A 27,720-nucleotide genomic window follows, 5' to 3' on the forward strand; every position below is an offset into this window, starting at 1 on the left:
GCCATGAAGTGATGGGACCGGATGCCATGATCTTTGTTTTCTGAATGCTGAGCTTTAAGCCAACTTTTTTGCTTTCCTCTTTCACTTTCATCAAGAGGCTTTTTAGCTCCTCTTCACTTTCTGCCATAAGGGTGGTGTCATCTGCATATCTGAGGTTATTGATATTTCTCCCAGCAATCTTGATTCCAGCTTGTGTTTCTTCCAGTCCAGCGCTTCTCATGATGTACTCTGCATATAAGTTAAATAAGCAGGGTGACAATATACAGCCTTGACGTACTGCTTTTCTTATTTGGAACCAGTCTGTTGTTCCATGTCCAACTCTAACTGTTGCTTCCTTACCTGCATACAGATTTCTCAAGAGGCAGGTCAGGTGGTCTGGTATTCCCATCTCTTTCAGAATTTTCCACAGTTTATTGTGATCCACACAGTAGGGTTCCATTAATGGACTGGAAGCACTTGACAATTATTGTGGCAAACATAGTGGTTGCAACTGTCAGCTTAGGAACACTTCCGTATTAAATTCCTTTAAAAATAATATATATGTAGGTCTAAATATGATGTAAAGTTCTTTACACTACCCTACAGCTTTAGTTGTTGCTTTAAGGGATGGTGAGGGCTGCCCTGGTGGCTCAGAGGTTAAAGCGTCTGCCTGCAATGGGGGAGACCTGGGTTCGATCCGTGGGGCAGGAAGATTCCCTGGAGAAGGAAATGACAACCCACTCCAGTATTCTTGCCTGGAGAATCCCATGGATGGAGGAGCCTGGTGGGCTACAGTCCATGGGGTTGCAAAGAGCGGCTTCACTTTCACTTTAAGAGATGGTTAGAATCATAAGTGATACAATTGTTACCATAAATTTAAACTGTTTTACAATATTTGCTGTAATAACAATGGTACCATATGTAACGACTCCGTTACAGTTGAACATCATAGATAAAAGTCAGTTCATTTCTGAAGCTACATATTAACTATAAATTTCTATCGATAATTCCAATTGCTACTGCCTGGAATTTTGCTAAGAGTGAAATTTCTTCAATTTGAAAGTATTAAAGAAAACAATCCCATATATTAATTATATGACTCAATAAACCTGAAAAGATTGTTTTAAAATAATCTATCAAATCTTTTCAAGGACCACAATGACTGGGAACAGGATAATTTGGCATTTCTGGCAACAGAAGACAAACGATGTCAAAATCTTGATGATAAAAATATAGAGATCATGCTGAAATAAAGGGAAGACATATTTCATGAAGTAAATACATAATAATTGTGAATCATGTGCCCATTTATTATTTTGATTCAAAAATCACTAGACTGTGGTAGAAAATCCAGACGTGCAACAACAAAGATTAACTTGAGCTGTTTTTATTTTGATATATGTATTTTAAACCCACTTGGAAAACACTTGGTTAGGACGATTCCTAACGTTTTCTAGAAGGCGGGGTCCCTCTTTCTTCAGCAACTTGGTCCGGGAGTCGTGGGCGTGTTCGGAATCGAATCCGCCGGCACCGCGCCTCGGGTCTCCCTGTTTCTCGCCGCCCGACCGCAGGGCTGACCACGGCACGCCCCCAGCGACCCAGGCCACGCCCCCAGCGACCCAGGCCACGCCCGGGCGACCTATTCGCTCGCAAGTCCCGCGGGCGCCCCGGCCCACCCCTCTGTCCCTCTGGTGCGCCAGGCTGAGACGCCGCAGAGGAGCGCGGAACTGAGACGTGGTTCCCGGGCTGAGGCACCATGTTGGACTTCGCGATCTTCGCTGTTACCTTCCTGCTGGCGTTGGTGGGAGCGGTGCTCTACCTCTACCCGGTAACCGCCATCCCGGCCCTCACGGGCTCAGGCCGCCGCCCGCATCCACGTCGCGCAGCCCGCAGCGGGCCGCAGGGAACGGGCCCCGGGGGAGGGCTCCAGCTCCCGCCGCCACTCTGCCCCGCTCCCGGAGCACGTGACGCCTCGCAGGCGCACGCGGCCGGCGCTGAAGACAGAGCAGGGCAGGAGGCTCGACCACCCTCGGACGCCGAGAGACTCACGGACGGAGGCTCGGCGGAGCGGGCGCGGCCGCAGGGGCCTGAGGGCTGGTTGGCGGGTCCGGCCTCCCTGTCCTAGCCGCGCCGCTGTGGAGGGCGGGGCCGAAGTGCTTTGGTGGCTTTCGAGCAGTAACTGTGCCCACCCCACTTCCATTTTCTATTGTGTCTGAGAGGAAACTCCAGGCTGCTCGTCGCCTTTATCCATTCTCAAGGATTTTCCCCTAGTGTTTCTTTTGTCGCCTGCTTTTCCGTCTGCCTTTCGACTTTCATTCCTGAAATCTAAAGTCCTTAAGGTCCGGACCGGGTCTTGTTCCTCTTGGGCCTCACATGCTAAAGGGGTCGTGGAAGGAGCATACAGCCAAGTGCTGTATCTCTAAATCTCCTTCTGACCTTTCTCTGCTTACCTTCAGCCTCAAAAGATGCTTCTGAAAACAAAGAAGCTAATGGATGAGGAATCATCTACAAAGCAAGGTGGTGGTTTTGTAGAAAAAGTTGTAAAGCAACAGAATACTGGCAAGCACATCCCTGATATTGACAGAACACCTTAAATATTCTTGCTGGTAAATGAATTTGATTGGAATGTTAGAACTACCCTATCTGGAACTTTCAGTGTTTTTTTATTTTCTGAGAAATAGCCTTCTAGGTCAGGAGAGTGAGAGAGTAGGAAAACGAGATTTCCAGACAACTCATTTGAAATTCATGAAAGTAAAATAAGACTAGGCAGCAAGCTGTGTGTTCCCTCAGCTGTTTTCCTTCAACTATGTGGCATCAGGGCAGTTGCCAGAATGTTGGATTTAATTAGGGTTTGTGTTTTGCTAGGTACTTTTGAGCAAAGGAAACAGGGCAAGAGAGTGATTAAAAGGCACAATGGAATCTGAGCTGGATGGCTGGAAAAGGAGTTATAGGAGTAAGTTGGGTTAACAGTCTGTTTGGGGTAAAAATAGTTTTTGGAGTCAAGATATTAAAAATAGAAATAGGAGGTGCTTGGAGATTTGGAAGCTTGATGTTAAAACTCCAGGAATGGTAAAGTTACTGGTAATGTCAAGGCCTAGTGCAACCATAGGAATGAACCGCTGAGATCAGGTGGGGTTTTGAGTTGGGGACAGATGGGTCAGGAAAGAAGACAAACTTCTGTAGGAATAAAAAGTCTAGGGGATGAAGGAAGACCTGGGGATGGTAGTCTTGGGCTTAGTGTGGTATCTAATATATGTAAGGGAAAATGTCATAATAACATTCTGGATGATCTCAAGGAAGATGATAGTGGTGAGGCTGTGATTATCAGATTGAAGTTTTGCTGGGGTTTGCGAGGGGCGTGCCAGGTGTGGGGATTGATTTCATTATTTTAGCTATTTCAGAGTTGTGAATGTAGTGAAGCACAGGGGAGTGTTTTGCCTGGTATTTTGGGGCTCACTTCATTTCTCATGTTGAAACATGGAGTCCGGTGTGGGAGCCATTTATCCAGAGCACACAGAGTTCTGAGGCTCTATGCACGCCTGCTGTTGGAGCTGTAGACCTGTGATTAGGGCGGAGGAGAGCAGCTGTACTTACCTTTGCATAGAGTTTCTTTACTTGTGCCTGTCAGTAGTTTGGGGCAAGTATCTCACCATTTCTGTCATAATGCTTTTCAGTGAGCTCGTTCAAATATTCAAAGACATCAGTTCAGGTCAGTCACTTGGTCATGTGCGACTCTTTGTGACCCTGTGGACTGCAGCACACAAGGCTTCCCTGTCCATCACTAACTCCCGGCGCTTACTCAAACCCATGTCCATCGCATCAGTGTTGCCATCCAACCATCTCGTCCTCTGTCGTCCCCTTCTCTGCCTGCCTTCAATCTTTCCCAGCATCAGGGTCTTTTCCAATGAGTCACTTCTTTGCATCAGGTGGCCAAAGGATTGGAGTTTCAGCTTCAACATCAGTCCTTCCAATGAATATTCAGGACTGATTTCCTTTAGATGGACTGGTTCGATCTCCTTGCAGTCCAAGGGACTCTCAAGAGTCTTTTCCAACACCACAGTTCAAAAGCATCAATTTTTAGATGCTCAGCTTTCTTTATAGTCCAACTCTCACATCCATACATGACTGCTGGAAAAATCATAGCTTTGATCAGATGGACCTTTGTTGGTAAAGTAATGTCTCTGTTTGTATTTATTTTTATGGGAAAAAATTCAGAATTGATATTCTCTTTGCGTTTGTTGTAGACCCTGTTTCCTGGATGCCACGTGAGTCTCTCTCTTTGTCTCTTTCTGTTTAAATTCTTTTATTTGCTGCAGTGCATCATTTTCCATAATTTCTTGAGGGAGTGTGCATGAAAATTTTTTTGAAATCTTGCTTGTTTGAAAATCTATCTTTTCTAGCTTCACACTTCAATGATAGCTTGGCATGGTATAAAATTGTAGGTTGGAAACAGTTTTCGCTTAAGATTATCGGGGATGCCACCCACCAACCTGTTGTTCCTGAATCTGGAATCTTAAGGTCTCTTTCCAGAAGGATGGCCGTCACAAGAATGATGTCTAATGGATCTGTATACTGACTTTTTGCTTATTGTTAAAGTCCTGCATCTTACTCTGCCTTTGTGGTTACAAGTACAAATCTGATTGCTTCCTGTGGGAATCCTCCTTTGCAGACCCCAGAGGAGGCCTCTCAAGGTCAACTAATCACTGCTCCAACAACTAACACTTCCAAAAAAACTGGTCAGATTATTCATCCACTATTGCCTCCTCTCCCATTCTCTTTATCCTTATTTTGTCCTTTTGTATTTCTTCACTTTCATTTTGTGGGATTTCAGGAAGAGATCACTGATGAGTGTTGTCACTCTATCATATTTGAAGAGAAGTCAGGAAGCTTGCTTCAGTCATTAATAATTTCAACCTAGAAAATAAAAAGTAGGGTCTTTTTTTTTTTTTTTTAGTATCACTGACTTTAATTATGGAGTTCCTTCCATTCTTTTCCCCACTTTTTATACATTAAAATTGACGAGTTTCGATTGTTGATGAGGCTGTAGGATAAAATCTTACATTGTAGGTTTCACTGTCATCAGTTAAATGCAAGTTGCACATACTATCATATAGATAGTATTCTTGTAGTATGTAGTAGAAACTGTAAAACTCCTTCATTAGTACTGTTGAACTTAGTGTATCTCTTGGCATACATAATCCAAAGGAGGAAAAAAGTAAAATTGTACAGTGATTTTCATGGCACTACCTGTAACAATGAGAAAATGAAAGAAATAGCCTAGATGTTTTACAACCTATGGTAGGAACATGATTATGCAATTCTGAATATGTAATGGAAGACAGTTTAAACTTTAAATGTTCAAATAAATAACTATTTATTTATATAATGTTAAGTAATGCCACCCCACTCCAGTACTCTTACCTGGAAAATCCCATGGATGGAGGAGCCTGGAATGCTGCAGTCCATGGAGTCACTGAGGGTCGGGCACGACTGAGCGACTTCACTTTCACTTTTCACTTTCATGCATTGGAGAAGGAAATGGCAACCCACTCCAGTGTTCTTGCCTGGAGAATCCCAGGGATGGGGGAGCCTGGTGGGCTGCAGTCTATGGGGTCGCACAGAGTCGGACACGACTGAAGCGACTTAGCAGCAGCAGCAGCAGCAGCAGCAGGGGGAGAAAGGGGCAGAATGCCAAACTCTGATTAATAACTAGTTAAAATCATAGACAAAATTCAGAGTTGATTCTAAAGTTGAATATTTTAGGTTATTTTTTCTATAGATATTTAGCTAATTTAAAAATTATAAGAAGTCTTATTTTAAAAGTGATATGCTTGTTTTAAAATAAAATAAAAATGCTAACCTCTAAATACAGTAACCATAAACCCAATAGAAAATTGTAAAAAATTAAAATTCCCCCCAACTTTTTTATAGTTCATTCTTCAGAGGCTGTCACTTTAACAATTTGGTATAAATTATTTTGTTACTTATTTGTATACCAGGTGATCTCTCTGACTGTATTACTCTGATAATGATAACTACATTAAAGCAAAAGATAAATGTGTGTGTGCGCTCACTTGTGCAGTCATGGAGACCCGGACTCTTTGTGACCCCATGGAGTATAGCCTGCCAGTCCCCTCTGTCCATGGAATTTTCCAGGCAAGAATACTGGAGTGGTTTGCTATTCCCTATTCTAGGGGATCTTCCCAACCCAGGGATCAAACCTGAGTCTCCTGTGTCTCCTGCATTGGCAGGTGGATTCCTTGAAAGTGAACGTTGCTCAGTTGTGTCTGACTCTTTGTGACCTCATGGACTATGCAGTCCATGGAATTCTCCAGGCCAAAATACTGGAGTTGGTAGTCTTTCCCTTCTCCAGGGGATCTTCCCAACCCAGAGACTGAACCCAGGTCTTTTGCATTGCAGGCGGATTCTTTACCAGCTGAACCACAAGGGAAGCCCGGCGGATTCCTTACACTAACCTGGGAAGGCCTAAAATATGAATATCACTTTGTATTTTGACAAATTCTTTGACTTGAAAGAGAACTATTTTAGGAATGACACTATTATAATTATGACATTAAATTTTTTGAAAGCCAAGCCAGATGAGACCATTTATAGTCTCAGAACAAAGAAAAATGTGCTTGGTTTTATATATTAATTGATATATAATAGATGTTTAATTCTTCAGATACCTTAGTTTAATTGACAGAGAGGAGGAATATTAGGATAATTCTTTTCAGTACAAAGAATCCAGTTTTTTTATTTTAATAGATAAATAATCTCTGAGATTCAACCAAATTGAATAACCATCATTTAAGGTCCTGCACATGTCTTGGCAAAACACATCTGACTTATGGGATATATGATCATTCGTTATACTAAATTATTTAAATTTTTTTCCCTAAGGCTTCCAGACAAGCTGCAGGAATTCCAGGCATTACTCCAACAGAGGAAAAGTAAGTTGGCTTTTTGGCTTTTTTAAATCAGGTGAAGTCAGCTCTTAATTTTTGGATAAAAACTAAACCATATCTTTAGATTGCTCAGTTTATTTAGTCCCTTTGTTTTCTTTAAACTTGTGTTTGGGCATACCACCTAAACTTTGTTAATAAATGAAAGGAAGCCTGTATAAATCAAAACCTTTAATTTTTTTCACTTCCCTTAGCCAGAGAGTGTTGAAAATAGAAAGATAGAATTAAGATGGAATAAGAAAAAATTGCCATAGCTGATTTAAATTCACCTGTGATTTAATAGCCAGTGGTGGCATCCATTGCTGTCTCAGAATGAGGTGCTGCAAACTTGGATCGTTTTTCAGTGTCTAAGTCAGATGTTCTTGTGCAGCTTTGTTGATGTGAAGTGTTATGAATTCTCAAAATATCAGACAAATGCATATCCAAATGTAGCTACCAAAAGTGAGAAGTCAAATATAATAGTTTTGGATTTTGCAGTAATTTGATTTTCGTTTATCTTTGTTTTCATCTGTTGACACAGTTAATTCAGAATCAACTAGTATTTTTGTTTTTCTGATTCTCCCATATTAAATTATTTTCTCAAATATTGCTCTTTTTTCAGAGATGGTAATCTTCCAGATATTGTGAACAGTGGAAGTCTGCACGAGTTCCTGGTTAATCTGCATGAGAGATACGGGCCTGTGGTCTCTTTCTGGTTTGGCAGGCGTCTTGTGGTTAGTTTGGGCACTGTTGATGTACTAAAGCAGCATATCAACCCCAATAAGACACGTAAGTCTGATTGTCTTTCTAATTAGCTGCTCCTTATCTTTTAAGAATAGATGTCTATAGATGAAGGTCCATACACTGCTCTTAGGAATAGCTAACATTTATTAAATACTTTTTATGTCAGACATTGTGCTGAAGTCTTTATATTAATCACCTCACTTCACTTAAGACACAGTATTTTTAAATGATCATTTTCTTCCTTCAATTTATAGATATATATGAAAAATACCCCAGTGCAAATGCCAACAGGATTTTTTTTTGAACCTGAAAAAATAGTTCAAGGGTACATCTGAAAGAGTAAAGGTGTAAGAGCATTTGGGCTTCCCAGGCGACTCAGTGGTAAAGAATCCACCTGCTACTTCAGGAGATGTGGGTTTGATTCCTGGATGAGAAGATTCCCTGGAATAGGAAATGGCAACCCACTCTAGTATTCTTGCCTGGGACATGAAGCGAGGCTGTCTGGGTTGAGTCTGTGCTCTTAATCACTAAGTTTCCACAACCTGGAAGGCTGTCTCTGTTAGGAAATGCAAAGATGAGTAAAACCAGACATGGCCTCTGCTCCTGTGGAATTTATAGTTCAGTGGTGGTGAGTTTGGAGCTTGTAAATGGTATTTGAATGATTAGGAGAGTGAACTGAGAGATGTACTCTGAAAGAAGGGACTGTAGTTCTTTGCAAAATCTGACAGATTTTTCTGTCTTTTGCTGGTAAAAAAAAAATGTTAACAGCTATTAAAAAAAAAAACAAAAACCTCAGATATTTAACAGTGAGTATCTCTTGCGTGGTGAGATTTAGATGAATTTATCTTCTTAGTATCTTACTGTGTTTTAATTGTTTAAAGTGACAGTGTATTTGTGTATGTGTAAAAACAATATAGTCATTGAAGAAACACATAAAAGTGAGTGAAGGAGAAAAGAAAAGGTTTTGGACTCAGCTAAATAGTTTTAACTGTAATACTCGACAGTTACACGTACAACATCAATTTTGTCTTAAAATTGATGGAGTGAGTTCTTTTACAAAGATACATGCTGTCATGCAGTGGAAAATTTACTTGAGTATTAATGGTTTACAGTGGAATTCCCAATTTACTGGGTATTGTTTTGTTGGCAATTTTTATTGTCTCTTGAACTGTTCACATTTAGAAAAGACAAAGGAGTTAGGAAAAAAACAGTTCCTGGCCTCTCTGCTATAGTCCCATACCTTTCTGATCTCTGTTCTTTTGCTGGAGTTTTTTTTGAGTGATTACTTTGACTTAGAAATGTTTAATCATGTCTGTTTCAGTGGACCCTTTTGAAACCATGCTGAAGTCATTATTAAGGTATCAGTCTGATAGTGGGAACGTGAGTGAAAATCACATGAGGAAAAAATTGTATGAAAATGGTGTGACTAATTGTCTGCGGAGTAATTTTGCTCTCCTGCTCAAGGTAAACTAGTTTGATCTGGATTTCTGTTTTACAGATAATAATATATGGATCTTCCTTGATTTACAATCAGGTTAGGTCCTGATAAACCCATCGTGAACTAAAAAAATATCATAAGTTGAAAATGCATTTAAATACACTTAACCTGCTGGACATCATAACTTAGTAGCCTAGTCTGCTTTGTATGCACTCAGAACACTTATGCTAGCCAGCAGTTGGGCAGAATCATCTAAAACTAAGCCTTGTTTTATAATCGAGTGTTGAATAGCTCATGTAGTTTATTAAATACTGTACAGAAAGTGAAAACCAGATGGTTGTCTGGGGAAAGAATGTTTGTATACTTAAGGCCTGTTTGCTCTCATGATCACGAACATGGCTGACTAAACTGTGGCTGCTGTTGCACCCAGCGTTATGAGAATATCGCACCTCCTATCACTCACCCAGGAGAAGATCAAAATAAAAAAAATTCAGAGTATAGTTTCTTTTGAATGCCTATTGCTTTTCTGCCTTGTTGAAAGTTGAAAAATTGTAGGTTGGAGACCATCTGTATATTTTGGCTATTAGCGTGTCTTTGTCTTTGGTATTCTTGCCTTCTTTCTCAGCTGATTTTTATTCTCCTGAAATTCTGAAACAGAAACAAAAGCAAAACAATTTTAACACCTAGACTTCCTGTGTAAGTTGGAATGATGGGAGTGGAGAAAAACTGAAGAAAGTTTTTTAAAATAAAACCTTATGTTTCTTTACTTTTTAAATAATTTATTTTTTAATTGAAGGATAATTGCTTTACAGAATTTTGTTGTTTTCTGTCAAACTTCAACATGAATCAGCCATCAGTTCAGTTCAGTTCAGTTACTCAGTTGTGTCCGACTCTTTGCGACCCCATGAATCGCAACACGCCAGGCCTCCCTGTCCATCACCATCTCCCGGAGTTCACTCAGACTCACGTCCATTGAGTCCGTGATGCCATCCAGCCGTCTCATCCTGGGTCATCCCCTTCTCCTCCTGCCCCCAATCCCTCCCAGCATCAGAGTCTTTTCCAATGAGTCAACTCTTCGCATGAGATGTCCGAAGTATTGGAGTTTCAGCTTTAGCATCATTCCTTCCAAAGAAATCCCAGAGCTGATCTCCTTCAGAATGGACTGGTTGGATCTCCTTGCAGTCCAAGGGACCCTCAAAAGTCTTCTCCAACACCATAGTTCAAACGCATCAACTCTTCGGCACTCAGCCTTCTTCACAGTCCAACTCTCACATCCATACATAACCACAGGAAAAACCATAGCCTTGACTAGACGGACCTTAGTCAGCAAAGTAATGTCTCTGCTTTTGAATATACTATCTAGGTTGGTCATAACTTTTCTTCCAAGGAGTAAGCATCCTTTAATTTCATGGCTGCAGTCACCATCTGCAGTGATTTTGGAGCCCCCAAAAATAAAGTCTGACACTGATTCCACTGTTTCCCCATCTATTTGCCATGAAGTGATGGGACCAGATACCATGATCTTCGTTTTCTGAATGTTGAGCTTTAAGCCAACTTTTTCACTCTCCTCTTTCACTTTCATCAAGAGGCTTTTTAGTTTCTCTTCACTTTCTGCCATAAGGGTGGTGTCATCTGTATATCTGAGGTTATTGATATTTCTCCCAGCAATCTTGATTCCAGCTTGTGTTTCTTCCAGTCCAGCGTTTCTCATGATGTACTCTGCATATAAGTTAAATAAGCAGGGTGACAATATACAGCCTTGACGTACTCCTTTTCCTATTTGGAACCAGTCTGTTGTTCCATGTCCAGTTCTCTTCCAACAACACAAGAGAAGACTCTACACATGGACATCACCAGATGGACAACACCAAAATCAGATTGATTATATTCTCTGCAACCAAAGATGGAGAAGCTCGATACAGTCAACACAAACAAGACCGGGAGCTGACTGTGGCTCAGATCATGAACTCCTTATTGCCAAATTCAGACTTAAGTTGAATAAAGTAGGGAAAACTGCTAGACCATTCAGGTATGACCTAAATTAAATCCCTTATGATTATACAGTGGAAGTGAGTAATAGATTTAAGGGTCTAGATCTGATAGATTGAGTGCCTGATGAACTATGGAATGAGGTTCATGACATTGTACAGGAGACAGGGATCAAGACCATCCCCATGGAAAAGAAATGCAAAAAAGCAAAATGGCTGTCTGAGGAGGCCTTACAAATAGCTGTGAAAAGAAGAGAGGCAAAAAGCAAAGGAGGAAAGGAAAGATATAAGCATCTGAATGCAGAGTTCCAAAGAATAGCAAGGAGCGATAAGAAAGCCTTCTTCAGCGATCAATGCAAAGAAATAGAGGAAAACAAAAGAATGGGAAAGACCAGAGATCTCTTCAAGAAAATTAGAGATACCAAGGGAACATTTCATGCAAAGGTGGGCTCAATAAAGGACAGAAATGGTATGGACCTAACAGAAGCAGAAGATATTAAGAAGAGGTGGCAAGAATACATGGAACAACTGTACAAAAAAGGTTTTCACGACCCAGATAATCATGATGATGTGATCACTAATCTAGAGCCAGACATCTTGGAATGTGAAGTCAAGTGGGCCTTAGAAAGCATCAGTACGAACAAAGCTAGTGGAGGTGATGGAATTCCAGTGGAGCTGTTTTAAATCCTGAAAGATAATGCTGTGAAAGTGCTCACTCAATATGCCAGCAAGTTTGGAAAACTGAGCAGTGGCCACAGGACTGGAAAAGGTCAGTTTTCATTCCAATTCCAAAGAAAGGCAATGCAAAAGAATGCTCAAACTACCACACAATTGCACTCATCTCACATGCTAGTAAAGTAATGCTCAAAATTCTCCAAGCCAGACTTCAGCAATACGTGAACCGTGAACTTCCTGATGTTCAAGCTGGTCTTAGAAAAGGCAGAGGAACCAGAGATCAAATTGCCAACATCTGCTGGATCATGGAAAAAGCAAGAGAGTTCCAGAAAAACATCTATTTCTGCTTTATTGACTATGCCAAAGCCTTTGACTGTGTGGATCACAATAAACTGTGGAATCAGCCATAGGTATACATATATCCCCTCCTGTTTGAAACTCTCTCCCATCTCCCTCCCCATCCCACCCCTCTAGGTTGATACAGAGCCCCTGTTTGAGTTTCCTGAGCCATACAGCAAATTCCCGTTGGCTATCTATTTTATATATGGTAATGTAAGTTTCCATGTTACTCTTGCCATACATCTCACCCTCTCCTCCCCTCTCCCCATGTCCGTAAGTCTATTCTCTATATCTGTTTCTCCATCGCTGCCCTGTAAATAAGTTCTTCAGTACCATATTTCTAGATTCTGTACATATGTGTTAGAATACGATATCTATCTTTCTCTTTCTGACTTACTTCATTCTGTATAATAGGAGAACCTGAAGAAATTTTTAGAGCAGTGTTGTATCAATAGATCGGTTCTTTGTTTTCAGACCCAACTCAAAACCAGCAGCACGTAGAATCTTTAGTTGTGGCATGCAGACTCAGTGTATCTCAAAGTTATTTATTTTGTTGTATGTTTTATGCAGCTTCTTGGTAAATAGCAATATGGTATAGAGCAGAGACACTAAGTTTGGAGAAAAGGCTTTCAGTCTTATTTCTGTCATTTCGTATCTGCATGGTTGACCTTTGTGAGTTTTTATTGCCTATGCTGTGCAGTATATGGGATCTTAATTCCTTGACCAGGGATTGAACCCATGCCCCCTGCATTAGAAGTGCAGAGTCTTAACCACTGGACCACCAAGAAAGTCCTATTGCCTTATCTTAAATTGAGGATAATATTAATAGCATCCACATTACAGATTGGCTGTGAGGATTATACGAGGTCATGATGTAAAATTCCTAACATCAAGTCTTACAACACAGTCAGTACTCAAAAAAATACCTTTCCTTCCTCTGCTTGAGGTTTTCCTGCCATTTGTTTCCTGCTCCCCGGACTCCTTGTATTTTTCCTGCTCCTCTGAAACTGTATCTCCTTGTTAATGTTTCCAGTTCATCTAATGTGTTACTTCTTTCATGCAGGGTTTTAATAGTTGATGGACCTAAATCTGTCCCATTTGGAAGGTTACATGGGAGTCCTTTCTGTTCTATATAGAGTAAACCCACATACACTCACAAGTACACAAATACATCTCACTGTCTCTCACATTACATAGAGTAAATAATTTTAAAAATCATGGAAAATTTAAATAAAAATAGAATACTATAACACACATCCATATGCTCATCACTAAGCTTTTTAACAGTTATCAAATTCAATGCAGTCCTATTTTATCTTTCCCCTACTTAATTCCCCTGTTTTCTTTCTGGGTTGTTTTTAAGCAGATTCCAGACATCATATAATGAGGTCATGCTTTTTCAAGGACTTAACAGGATTTAGCATGTAGTAGCTACTTGGTCCGTTGTCTTTGACCTTAAATATGTTCATTCCTTCTAAAATTGTTCAGACTGCACATTCTAAGCACTTTTGTGACTTTTTTGAGTTGTAGAATAGTTGATAATTCTTAAGAGGATACCATTTTGATTCATCCTACAGTATCTACTTTTTAAAAATTATATTTGATAAATGCTTAATACCATTTTTTCCCCTTATTCTCCAATTCTGTTTGGAACTCACACTTTACATTCAAGATTTAAGGCTGGCTTGAGTCTGGCCTAAATCTCAAACTCACTGGATTCTAAGTGAGTTTACTGTAACCATTAATTAACATGTTGGCTCCTCTCTGCACAGTTTTGCTTCCGAAGAGAAACTGATCAAGGCTTTTACTCATAGCTGATTAGTCTTTCTCCTTTCCAATTCCCTTTTCTCACTGATAGCCACTATTCACAGGGCCGTCAGGAGATTTGTATATCTAATGTCTACCTTCTCATCGTTGTCAGTACTATTCAGTAGTATTATGTTCTCTGGACCTCTCAGGCTGCCTGCTTGGGTTGTCATAGCTGGTCCTGTCACACCCGATTGTCCTCCTGAAAGCAGTTATGTTACCTTTGTCTAAGCATTCGTGAATCAGAATCTTTCTATCTGTTTAAATACCTTACATTTGTCCATAAGAATCTTGGTATATAATTGTATATCTCCAGGGAATTTTACCCATTTTCTCTTTGCTTTGCTTCCAGTGATTATGCTTTTCAGTACTTTTTATTGTTAAAAGCTTTAATTAGTCTTTCTTCTCTGATTTAAGTAATTCAAACTTCATTAATCTTTTATCATAGGCTCTATTTCTCAAATGTTCAGTCTTTTTTATTGTTTATCTGTTTTGTGTTTTTTTCCTTTTCCAGTCTGATCAAAGGCAAATCAAAGTGGAAATTATTTCCCAATTTAGACATTTCTTACCATCATATTTTCAAGCTTTGGCGCATAGACTGGGTCCATACATGAGAAATGTGTTTCAGGCTTATATTGTCAACCCCTTAGCACAAGCCAGTTACTTAGCTTATTCATTAGTCAGAAATACCAATTAATATTTAATCAGCAAGAACATGATTGAAGAGGACGTGGTCTGAGCCTCCTCCTCCTCCCTACTAATGGTTTTCTGTAGAACAGGGGTGTTTACCAGTTATCACTCCAAAGTAAGTTAATTTCATACTGACACAACAAACCTTTTCCTTGTTTTTTTTTTTTTTTTTGATCCAGATCTGAGTTCTGTGTTCTGACTCTTCTCTAACCCTCTCAAACCTCATCCTGTAAGTTCTGGCTCCTTCCTGCCCTGACTGTCTCTGCTCCAAGGCTGTGTGTGAACCTGCACTCTAATTCTGTGAGTGTAATTTCTGTCTTCAGTGCTTCAACCCCATATGCTCCTATGACTTTTGAGTTAAACTATGATTTAACAAATATTTCTGGATCTTAGAATTTATGACAGTTTTACAGAATCCTCTCAGTTGACAGTTCAGTAGTCATATGTTAATAGCCAAAATTATTGAACTCATTGATTTAACACTGTCAGATGAAGCTCAACAGATTGTTAGCATTCTCATCTAATGTACATAACCAAGATTCATAAACCAAAATTCATAAACAGATTCAAGATTCATAAACTAAATGAGATGCACATAAGCTTCTAGCAGATGCATTAGCTTTGTGTCCAGAATAAAAAAATATATGAATCATATCTAATATTTGCATTGTATTGTAAAATACTGTGCAAAATAAATGGGTGAGCAGATCATAATACAGTTCTGTGATACAAATGATAGTATTGATAATAAAATTTTTATGGCCAAGGCTTAAAAGAGGGTAAAAAAAAAAGACTTTCCCAGCATAGATTGAAAGCATTTAATCTGTTCGTTACACAGTCAGCAATGATCTGGTACTGGGGGGAGGTATTCACAATTAAATTCTCTGATAAGCTGCATGTTGTCTGAATAGGTTTTTAGGATACCATTTGGAGCCCAGGTTTGGTGTTTGGGAGTACCATTTTCAGGTTTTTTTCTTTTTTTAGTGTGTAATAGTTCACGGAAGAAAGGTCACCAGAAAACTGTTGAGTACTCTTCACTTAGAACTGGAGAAAGATACATCCTGGACTTCATTTAAAACCCAGCTAGGCACAAAGCTCTTTATTTAAAAAAAAAAAAGATATAAGCCCCAATAGAAACATGGCTAAAAAAGTGAACATGCAGTACTTTATGGAAAACATGTAGAGGGCCATTAAATTTGAAACTTATCTGGAGCCTATCAATAATTAGCATGAAATAAACCAAGTAAAGCAGTGTTGGGGTTTTTTTACCTGTTAGACCGACAGAGATTTTATAAAATGACAACACTTAGTACTATCCAAAGTATGGGAAATGGGCATTTTGCTGGTAAGAGTATAAGTTGATACATGCTTTCCCCAGTGCAGTGTGGTAAAAGCTTAAAAAATGACTTCTTAACTCAGAAATTTCATGTCAAAAGAAGCCAAATGGTAAAGATGATTACCGAAGCATTGTTTATTGAGGCAGAAATTAGAAAATACTTAAATGTCCAGTAGTAGAGGATTATTTGAATCATAAATCCTTGCAGTGGATGAGAATGAAAATGTTAAGGAAGATGGCAAAGACATTTATTTACTGACATGGGGAGATGGCTTTAAGGTGATATATTAGTTTGCCAGGGCTAGCGTAACAAAGTACCACAGACTTGGTGGCTTAAACGACAGAAATGTATTGTCTCGCAGTTCTGGAGGCTGTTGGTCCAGGATTCCGGTGTCAGCAGAGTTGGTTCCTTCTGAGAGCCTTAAGGAAAAGTCTGTTTCATGCCTCGTTCCTAGTTGCTGGTAGTTTGCTGACCATTTTGTACATTTATCACCTCAGTCTCTGCCTTCTTGTTTATAATGAGGTCTCCCTGTGTGTGTTTATGTGTGTGTGTGTATGTGTGTGTGTGTGTATGTTTCAGTGTCCAAATTTCCCCTTTTTATAAGGACATAGTCATATTGTGTTAAGGCCTTAATGTGCACATCTTAAATTATCTGCAGAGAACCTATTCCCAGACCAGGTAACATTCACAGGCACTGCGGGGGTTAGAACTTCAGGATCTTTTTTTGAGGGGGGCACAGTCAACCCATAACAGATGATAAGTGAAAAAACCAATAATACAGAACAAGTTTGTAGAGAATTATTACATTGTTCAAAGTATACCTCTACACACACACATATGTACACATATACATAGATACACTATAGAAAAACATGAAAAGCTGTATAGAAAAATGTTATCTGTAATTATCACTGCTGGATTGTAGGGTGATTTAAATTAATTTCTGTATTTTCATTTATGTTATTTTTTATTAGTTATTATTTTCTACATATTAATTTTCTTTTACACTAACCTGTGTTACTATCCAAAAAAAAACAGTGAACCTCTTGACTATCAGTGATAGTCTTAACATTCATTAAATTTTCATTAGAAACAGAGCTTAATAATGTTGTTTTTGTTGTTCAGTCTCTAAGTCATGTCTGACTCCTTGCGACCCTATGGACTACAGCACTCCAGACTTCCCTGTCCTACATATCTCCTGGAGTTTGCTCAGATTCATGTCCATTGAGTCCATGATGCTATCTAACCTTCTCATCCTCTGCCTCCCTCTTTTCCTCATGCCCTCAGTCTTTCCCAGCCCCAGGGTCTTTTCCAGTGAGTCGGCTCTTCACATCAGATGGCCAAAGTATGGGAACTTCAGCTTCAGCATCAGTCCTTACAATGAATATTCAGGGTTGATTTCCTTTAGGATTGGCTGGTTTGATCTCCTTGCTGTCTAAGGGACTCTCAAGTGTCTTCTTCAGCACCACATTTCTAAAGCATCAGTTCTTCATGGTGAATAGAAAGGGAAAAAGTGGCAGAAGTAGTGACAGATTTTCTTTTCTTGTGCTCCAAAATCACTACAGTGATTGTAGCCATGAAATTAAAAGACACCTTGGAAGGAAAGTTATGATAAACCTAGAGAGCATATTTAAAAGCAGAGACATTACTTTGCCAACAAAGTTCCATATAGTCAAAGCTATGGTTTTTCCAATGGTTATGTATGGATGTGAGAGGTGGACCGTAAAAGAAGGTTGAGTACCAAAGAATTGATGCTTTTGAACTGTGGTGTTGGAGAAGACTCTTGAGAGTCCCTTGGACTGCAAGGAGATCCAACTAGTCAATTCTAAAGGAAATCAACCATGAATATTCATTAGAAGGACTGATGCTGAAGTTGAAGCTCCAATACTTTGGCCACCTGATGCGAAGAGCTGACTGATTGGAAAAGACCCTGATGCTGGAAAAGATTGAGGGCATGAGGAGAAGAGGGCAACAGAGGATGAGATGGTAGGGTGGCTTCACCAACTCAATGGACATGAGTTTGAGCAAACTCAGGGAGATGGTAAAGGACAGGGAAGCCTGGTGTGCTTCAGTCCATGAGGTTGCAAGGAGTTGAATGTGACTTAGCAGCTGAACAAGTTCAACAAGCTTGTTTTGATGAACAGATACTAATTTTAGTGTAGTCTGACTTTTTTCTTTTCCTTTTTGCTTTTATGTTTACTGCATTTTAAATCTTATATAAAACGTCTTTAACCTATTGTCATGAATATATTCATTTAATGTTTGTTCTCAGAGTTGTCATATTTATCTTTCAAACTTTGATCTATAATCTGTTTAGTGTTTATTACTGTGCGAAGAACGAGGAAGGGATTAACATTTTTTTTCCTATATGATTATCTGGTTGATCCAGCGTAACTTATTGAAAAGATCATCCTTTTTCCATTGTACTGTAATATTCCCTTTATCATAAACCAGGTAACTGTATAGGTCACTTGATGTATGTACAGTTTTGTTGGCTGGAGAAAAGTCTGCAACCTACAAATTGTGAGTTATGTTTTATTTGGGGACCTTAGTGGGAACAGTAGCATGGGGAACAGCCTCTCAGATGGCTCTGAGGAACTGTTGTTTAAAAATTTTATTAATTTTATTTATTTCTCATTGTGCTGGGTCTTCATTGCTGCACTGTCCTTTCCTTAGTTGTGGAGAACTGGGGCTACTCTCGAGTTGCAGAGTGCAGGCTTCTCACTGTGGTGGCTTCTCTTGTGAAGCATGGGCTCTAGGGAATGTGGGCTCAGTAGTTGCAGCTCCCAGGCTCTAGAGCACAGGCTCAATAGTTGTGTATGGGCTTAGCTACTTCACAGCCCATAGAATCTTCCTAGATCAGGGATTGAACCCCTATCTCCTGCTTTGCCAGACAGAATTGTCTGTAGAGGTAAAGGAGAAGCCAGGATATACTCCTGTGTATCCTGAGAAAACTGTGTAGTCAAACATCAAAAGACTACTGCTGATCACAAAAACAGGACTTCACAAATTAGTGACTTTAGTGCTTTTCTTCATATGAGAAATTTATTTAAGAGTCTGGGTGCATTAAAATTATTCCTCAGATACACATCTACTTACCTGGGACCATCTAGTCAAGGCTATGGTTTTTCCAGTGGTCATGTATAAATGTGAGAGTTGGACTGTAAAGAAAGCTGAGCACCAAAGAATTGATGCTTTTGAACTGTGGTGTTGGAGAAGACTCTTGAAAGTCCCTTGGACTGCAAGGAGATCCAACCAGTCCATCCTAAAGGAAATTAGTCCTGAATATTCATTGGAAGGACTGATGCTGAAGCTGAAACTCCAATCCTTTGGCCACCTGATGCGAAGAGGTGACTCATTTTAAAGACCTTGATGCTGGGAAAGATTGAAGGCAAGAGGAGAAAGGGACCACACAGGATGAGATGGTTGGATGGCATCACCAACTCAACGGACATGAGTTTGGATAAACTCGGGGGTTGGTGATGGACAGGGAGGCCTGGCATACTGTAGTCCATGGGGTCGCAAAGAGTCAGACATGATTGAGCAACTGAACTGAACCTAGGACCAGTATCCTGTTTTTCTTCATTCTGAATCCTCTCAGGGTACGCTGTCTTGGGAAGAGGGGCTGCGGTGACTGATGGCTTGATGGCAACAAGCCTTGTTTATTGGAATGGTAGGCAACATTCCTTGTCCACAATGTTATGGAATTTTCCAATCCATGAATATGGAAGAATTCCCTCCCACTTTTTGGTTTTTAGTTTTGGTCGTTAGTTTTTCTCAATAATTTTTTCACTTTTAAGAGATCTTATATATCTTTTATTAAATCTACTCTTAGATAATTAGTAGTTTTTTAAATATACTATCATAAATGGTGCAGTTTTTAAATTTCATTTTTATTTGTTTTATATATGGTTGATTTCTGCATATTGATCCTATTTATAGTCATTAACCTTGCCAAATTCCCTTATTAACTCTAACTTTATCATGATATCTGAGCTCTCATTCCCATAGATGTCTCTTCTACCAATCTCTTCCTTCTACCAATCTCTTCCTTCTCTACCAATCTCCTCCTTGGTGTTTATTGCTTGTCCCAATTGTTGTTTCATTCACCAGCTATTGCGGCCAATACCTGCATCTTTAAATGTTTTCAGCAGAAGTCACCTAGGAACCTGTCGAAGCTGTAGGAATGCTCAGAGTTGGGCAAGGCAGGGACAGTCCTTAATGAGAGTTTTCAGGTTAAGACTCATGGCCACAATATTTTTTTACCAAAATGACTGTATTGCTTTCTAGCAGTTTGCATTGGGAGTATGTGCTGCTGTTCTCTTAGCTGCTGCTTCTCTGGGATATGGGAATCAGACCAGGTTGTTTAAAATGCCACAGTACTTCCTTACCTCGGAGCGGCTGCTTCTTTCTTCATCAAGCCTTCCCCTAATTGTTTTTTTTTACTGTATTCCAGAGTTTTTCAGAAGTTGATTCTGACAGGTTAGCTAGCTCATTACTTAATTTTGGGGAGGGATAAAGCCTTGGGGTTCCCCAGTTGTCCGTTTTCAGTGACCATTTTGGTCAGCAATGGTGATGGTGCTTTTACTAGAGCTGTTTTCTGCAATGCTACCATTGAGATGGGGAGAGAAAGGAAATCAAATAATGTTAGGTTAAAAACATCAAAGACCTCACTATCTTGCCAAGGTCCAGTTGTTCCTGTTGAATAGACACTTCACATTGGGTACTGAGTTTTGGTTAATTGCCAAAGTGCTAAAATGGTTAATGTTAGTTGTTTAGTGGTTTTGCACGTATTTTCATTGTTTTAAAGGCAGAGTGAGATCACCAAAGTCTTACTCCACCATTCTGGAAGTCAGTCCCTCTTCTGGAACTTTTTGAAACAGAATTGTAATGGGAAATATAAAGATACAATAAATTTTCAAAATTTATGATAGCAGCATATGTGTGGACCCTTTACACTATGACAAAACTTTCATAGAGTTGATACGGCAAAGTAGCTTAAATTTGAGTTCCCAACATGAAAGGGTCTACATATATTTTACTTTACAAACCTAGTTACTGTGTTTTGTGATGTAAGTACGATTATCCCTATCATAGCAACCATAAAAAGTGGGAAATGTCATCCCTGTTTAACTTTTGAGACACCTACACCTTGGAAAAGTCAAGCAAGTTGCTCAGTTACATTGCTTCTAAGAGCCAGAAGTAAACCCAGGATTTTTTGACTCCAAAGCTTTTGATCTTTTTATTACACATTGTTGGGCTTCCCTGGTGGCTCAGAGGTTAAAGCGTCTGCCTGCAATTTGGGAGACCTGGGTTCAATCCCTGGGTTGGGAAGATCCCCTGGAGAAGGAAATGGCAATCCACTCCAGTATTCTTCCCTGGAGAATCCCATGGACGGAGGAGCCTGGTGGGCTACAGTCCATGGGGTCCCAAAGAGTTGGACACGACTGAGCGACTTCACTTTCACTTTTTTTACACATTGTGTTTTGTTCCACAAGGGATTTGGTAAATATTCAGTGGATGAAGGAATGACAAAGAGACCCTGAGTGGATGAAGGAATGACAGAGAGACCCTGAGAGATTTCCGTCACTGAAGCTTATCTAAGACTTTCACACATTTGTATACTTACTGTTTACTAGATCACAGCTACTCTGTGGTGAATCTTTACTATTTTTAATTTGATACTAAGACTCTAATATTAAAAGTTCCTTTAGGTTCAAGGTTTTCCCAGCCTTTAAATGACTTGTATTTTCCGTTCTTATTGTTGTGGTTGTTTTGTTTTACATATCAGCCCTTTGACAGAATCTGAACCTAAACTGCTAGGGATGTGATTATTGGTAGAGCCAGTGTTAGTCTGACAGATGAAGTAAACACCTGAATGCTTGCCTTGGTTACAGAATTGAACTCTGTGAAATGAATCTATTTGATGGAGTTCTCTAAGATTTAGTAGGAGGGAATAGAAAATCATTGTGGTTTTCTGTTCTGTTTCAGCTTTCGGAAGAATTATTGGATAAATGGCTATCGTACCCAGAGTCCCAGCATGTCCCCCTCTGCCAGCATATGCTTGGCTTTGCTATGAAGTCTGTTACACAGATGGTAATGGGCAGTACATTTCAAGATGAACAGGAAGTCATTCGCTTCCAGAAGAATCATGGCACAGTAAGTCTAGGGCCAAATTTAAGTTTACTCTTTCATCAAATTGGATACTTGAGGAATGTAGACCTCGCCTCTTAAGAAGTTTTAAGATCCTGTAGAACAGAGTGTCCTTGTTTGTGGCTAAAAACAATGTAAGAAAGATAATTGTTGCCTTTTTAAAAAATTTAAGAAATACCTTTTTAAGCAGTTATCTTTTGAAACTTAAAAAATGACTAAAACAATTGTCTTGAATACTTAGCAAGTATGTCAGGAGTTCCCTGGTGGCCCAGTGGTTAGGATTCTGGGCTTCCACTGCTGTGGCCTGGATTCAGTCCCTGATTGAGTAACTGAGATCCTGCAAGTTGTACTGCATGGTAGAAACAAAAACAAAAACCAAGTATGTTATAATGATAATTTCTAGGATAAAGAGAAAAACTGCACTTAGTAGCACTAGACTGTGTCCTCTACTGAAAGAAATTAAACTTGATGGAGCATTAAGGTACTAATGAAATGAATATGATTTGAAAAAAGGATAATTCAATTGAAGATTGAGTTACTATTTGCTTTTTTCTGGACTCTCATATGGACTTTATTATTCTCTATTTTTACCAGTCTCAACATTATATTAATTTGTTTTGAATTGTACTTAAGTCATTTATTTCACTGAAGTTTTGGATCTCTGATCAGTTATTCCTTATTTTCTTCAAATCTATAAAAACAGGTTAAATAATCAATGCAATGCATGTAAAACAAAGTCACTAGGAACTGTGGCTTAGTACTCTGTCACTGTTTAATATTATCCTTTTTCCCATTAAGATGGTTTTATTACTTGTGTTTGATGATTGAAAAATGTCCATTTCTTAGAAAATGTTCACATGTTCAGGAGTATAAAAATAAAACTGGAAAAAATCATCCTAAATTCTACTTCCTTTAATAAACTGCTCAGGGTATCCAGGTAAAATAAATTGGCTAAAGGATTCCTGAAATGTTTTCCTATTTTAATGAAGAATCAATTTTTGACTCAGTTGTTGATGTCTGATTTTTTTTCACGTTGATGAGAGAGCATTTTTAAAAAAGTAACTCCACTGTTATTTCTAGGATTTTATTCCAAGCTGCTGATACCTGTTCCTATTCTGGGTATTTTTTTTAATATTTTATATATTTATTACACATACAGCATGTGGAATCTTAGTTCCTTAACCAGGGATTGAACTCATGCCCTCCATTGGGAGCTCAGAGTCTTAGCCACTGGACCACCAGGGAAGTCTCTATTCTCGGTACTTTTAAGCTGACATTTTTCTTTACTTTTCTTTCCTTAGAATTTCAAAGTAGAAGTCATAATTTCAAATATACAGAAATGTGGCAACTAGTACTAGGAACTCTCATGATATCCTTCAGCTGTTGTTTACATCTTGCCCCATTTACTTTTTTCATTCATTATCCGTTTGTCTATCCATCCATCCTTCCATCCATTCCTCTCCTCCTTACCCAAAACATTTGAGAGTAGACACTTTACTTCTTTCCCCCTAAATGCTTCAGTTTGTACATCACAAAAACAAGAATATTCTCTCATATAGCAACAAAATAGTTGTCACACTTGGGAAATTTAGCTTTCATACCATATTTTTATCCAGAGCCCATATTCAGATTTCTTTACTTCTAGTGGTCGAACCTCTTTAACATGAAATGGTTTTTCAGCTTTTCTTTGTTTCTTGATGTTGACTTTTTTTTTTAAGTACAGACCAATTATTTTGTAAAATGTCCCTCATTTGGGATTAATTTGACTAGATTCAAATTACATACTTTTGTGTGTGACTAGATACAAAGTCTCTACTTTTGGCAGGAATCTGGTATTTTTTTTTTTAATGTTACTGGAAGTTGTCAAAGGAAAGTTTTCATACCATAATCATGACCTAAAATCCTGCCTTAAGTGATTTTTAATGTCCTTAATGTCTGAAACTCTAAGGGGGTGCTGTTGTCCAGCCGAGCCACCAGAAGTACTAACCTGGTTGTGAATGCAGGGGCAGCGTTCCTGCACCATGCCTGCTGCTTGGCTGGCCATACTTGGGAGATATCATTGGCTCTAAGATGCGTTTCTGTTTCACAGGTGTTAACGTGAAAAAATGTACATCTCATACCCAGTTGCATACTGTGTTTCTGAAGTGCCCTCCAAAAACATGGTCCTAGTTATTATCCCACCAACATTAGTGTGCTCTTTCCTTGTTTTTGACACAGTTATTCATCTTTTAAATATTTGCCTATCTAGTAAGTAAAAAATGATCTTTCATAATTAAAATTTGTAATTCTCTTCTTGTTTGTGAAGTTAAACATTGTTTAATATTTTTGCTGAGCAGCTTGTGTTTCTTTTTTGTGGGATGCCTTCTCATGTCCTCTACCTGTATTTCAGTCAATGTCTTTCTTTTTCTTACCAAGAGCTTTTAATTTTTTATCTCAATTTTCATTTGCTTTCACTTTTATTTATAGTGTATTTTAAAAGACTTTTTTTTAAAAAAGCAATTTTAGGTTTACCTGTTTTTGACCGTCAGAGTTGTGTATAGTGAATCTCCAGCCGTTAGTCAGTTTGAGTTCAAGTTCTCCTGCCCCAGCGCTGGTTCTGAGATAATTTCCACCTGTAAGTCTGCTACAGTAAGACGTGCCTCCCATTTTCACCTCTCTCTCCAGTCTTGGGGGCCTCAGTTTGCCTAGGGCGCTATTCTATCTCAGAGACCCAAGAAGAGCTGCTGCTTTTTCAGTCTGTTCAGCTTTTTTTTGTTGGGGTGGAATAGTTAAATTAACTCAACTTTTTCATCATAAATTTTTACCCTGTGCTCTTTGTTGTACTTAGGCACTTCTTTCTCACTTAAAGGGTATTCCTAATATAAACATTTGCTGCACGTTTTTACAGTATATTTAGTAGGTTAATTTTTTACATTTAAATAGTCTGAAAGGCATATCTTCGTAAGGTAAGACTTGAGGACTCATAACTATGAATAATTTAAAAATACCTATTTATTTTCTTTTTTCCACAAGTTCTTTCAGAATTTCTCAATTATCAAGAAAATTTTTCGTGACTAAGTATCCAGTATTGAAATCCTATTGTTTACTCTCTCCAAACTTTAGACTAATTTTTAACCTTTTTCTAGATCTTAGCCAGTGCTTTCCAGTTATCATCTTAACTTTATCTTTGAGGTGCAGAACAAAAGGGAAGAGTGAAGTTGAGTGAAGTCGCTCAGTTGTGTCCTGCTGTTTCCAACCCCATGGACTGTAGCCTGCCAGGCTCCTCCATCCATGGGATTTTCCAGGCAAGAATACTGGAGTGGGTGGCCATTTCCTTCTCCCAGGATCTTGCCGACCCAGGGATCCAACCCAGGTCTCCCACATTGCAGGCAGACTCTTTACCAACTGAGCCACTAGGAAATCCCTTCCAGTTATCATGGTGAAGTAAAAATTTGGAATTCATCTCAAATGGTAAAGAATCTGCCTGCAAAGCAGGAGACCTGGGTTCAATGACTGGGTCGGAAAGATCCGCTGGAGAAGGGAATGACAACCCACTCCAATATTCTTTCCTGGAGAATCCAGTGGACAGAGGAGCCTGGCAGGCTACCGTCCATCAGGTCGCGAAGAGTCAGACGTGACTGAGCAAATTCCATTTTACCATTTTACAATGAATTTTACTTACCCACCAGTGCCATTGTAATAAAAAATTGAAAATTGACTCTACTGATAGTTCCTCTTCCTTTTCATTCATATTCCTTTGAAAATAAGGAAGCTGACTTTTTAGTTATAATTAGTTTGAAAGTACTTTGAATGAAATTAGTAAGAGATATATATATATATATTTTTAGTAAGATATATTTTGTGCCTTATCTTCAAAGACAATGGAATAAATGATTTCCATGTGAAAGGGAGAATTTAACAGTTCTGTTGGTGAGACAGAGGTTCTTCAGTTATTAGCTTAGATTGCATGGTATTATTTGGAAAATTTATGTACTAAATAATAGGTATACTTTGCTATTTTCAGGTTTGGTCTGAGATTGGAAAAGGCTTTCTGGATGGATCACTTGATAAAAGTACAACTCGGAAAAAACAATATGAAGATGGTAATTTTTTTCACTCTTAATTTTTAGTAAGGACAAAAGGAAATGTGCCCAGTTTTAATAGGGTTATATCTGATTCATGAAGTTATAGGTCATGTATTTTTTCTTCCTTTTATGTTTTTTCCTACATTTCCTATTATGAAAGTTTTTCTTAAATAAAAGAGAGGGAAAGGCTGTCAATTAGTCAATAAACTCTAGCACTTGCTCAGAATGAGAGTACTGTAGTGCTGGTACAGCCTACAGGATTAATGGAAAGTGCAAAGGTACAGTCCTGGGAAAGCAATTTAAAAATGCATGTTAAGTAAGAGTTATAATGAGTGAAATTATCTAAAATAAGAAAATAGTCATGAATATCTTTGTAGTGATACTTCTACAAGTAGAAAAACAGAAGAAAATCTAAATATCCAATAATATAGGAATTGCTAAGGAAATAATATCAACATGACAAATGTTATAAAAGAAATGTAACAAAATAAAAAAAATTCTTGCTATTATAATGTTGAGTAAAAAAATATTTAATATTTTATAAATATATCCGCATGACCAGGGGGAGAAAGAATATTCCATGTAGAGGAAAAGTAGTTGGAAAGTCTTTGAGGTAAGATTCTTTCTGATATATTTGAGGTACAACGGGAAACTCCATGGCTGGAGTGAAATGAGTTAGGAGAACAGAAGACCAGAAAGACTGATGGGAGTGGAACAGATTTTGTCTGGCTTTGGTGTGACTGGGCTGCTGTCATCTCCGGGCTCAGAACAGAAGCAGGGAGACTAATTAGGAGGCTACTGCAGGGAACTGGGCAAGAAAAATAATGTGGCTTGGACTAGGTGGAAGGTAGCAGAAAATAGAATATTTTTTTAAAAAAAGAATAAGGGAGAATAATTCTATATTTTGAAAATTAGAACTGCCAACATTGATGGCCAGATTAGATGTGAGGTATGAGAGAAGGAAATACCAAGGTTTTAGACCTGAGTAGTTGGAAAATGAAATTGCTAGGAAATCAGATGGGACAGATACTATGGAAAGATCCAGTTTTGAAGGGGAAGATCATGGCTTCAGTTTTGGATATGTTATGTTTAGTATACTTCAGACATCTCAGTGGAGATGCTGAGTTGATTGTTTGATACAAGTCTGAAATTCAGGGGAAAGAGGTCCTAACTGGAAATATAAATTTGGGAGTGTTCCATCCATAGATTGTATTTAAAGCATGAGAATGGTTATCACCAAGGTAATGAGTATAAATAAAGATCTAAGAAAAGGAGTCCTTGACCTTGGGCATTCCATCATTAAGAAATTGGAGAGATGAGAAGGAACTGACAAAGGATCCTTAGAATGAGCAGGCAGTGAAGTGGGAGCAAAGTGTGAAGCCCAGGAGAGTGGATCCTGGGAGCCAAATGAGAGTGTTTCCATCAGGTGCTGTGATAGGTCAAGTAAGATGGGGCCTGAGAAATGATCTCTGGATAATTTTCTTGGAAGTTGGATTAATCTTCTAGGTTATAGAAATTTACTTTTCTGACTATTTCACACTTGTTGGAGTTTCTAAATGAGTG

At 38.8% G+C, this 27,720-nt stretch overlaps 1 protein-coding gene and 1 non-coding gene across 4 annotated transcripts in view; one reads left to right on the top strand and one right to left on the bottom strand.

The window, feature by feature from the left end:
• Nucleotides 1-1,689: 1,689 nt before the first annotated feature.
• CYP20A1 (cytochrome P450 family 20 subfamily A member 1) overlaps nucleotides 1,690-27,720 on the top strand; it is a 43,040-nt gene continuing 17,009 nt past the window's right edge. The window contains exons 1-6 of one of the 3 annotated variants that reach the window (XM_068968547.1): nucleotides 1,690-1,807; nucleotides 6,883-6,932; nucleotides 7,546-7,712; nucleotides 8,989-9,131; nucleotides 21,932-22,103; nucleotides 26,077-26,175. In XM_068968547.1, coding sequence (XP_068824648.1) covers nucleotides 1,736-1,807; nucleotides 6,883-6,932; nucleotides 7,546-7,712; nucleotides 8,989-9,131; nucleotides 21,932-22,103; nucleotides 26,077-26,175 — 703 coding nt within the window. In that variant the 5' untranslated portion in view covers nucleotides 1,690-1,735. Of the gene's footprint in view, nucleotides 1,808-6,882; nucleotides 6,933-7,545; nucleotides 7,713-8,988; nucleotides 9,132-21,931; nucleotides 22,104-24,286; nucleotides 24,341-26,076; nucleotides 26,176-27,720 lie in introns of those variants that run through there. The other 2 variants (XM_068968548.1, XM_068968549.1) reach the window with 2 other exon arrangements.
• On the bottom strand, nucleotides 12,823-12,895 carry TRNAR-UCU (transfer RNA arginine (anticodon UCU)). The gene has a single exon. It is a non-coding gene; the product is annotated as a tRNA-Arg (tRNA).

The sequence above is a fragment of the Capricornis sumatraensis genome, chromosome 3 (genome assembly GCF_032405125.1).
Source record: "Capricornis sumatraensis isolate serow.1 chromosome 3, serow.2, whole genome shotgun sequence".
Taxonomy (NCBI): Eukaryota; Metazoa; Chordata; class Mammalia; order Artiodactyla; family Bovidae; genus Capricornis; species Capricornis sumatraensis.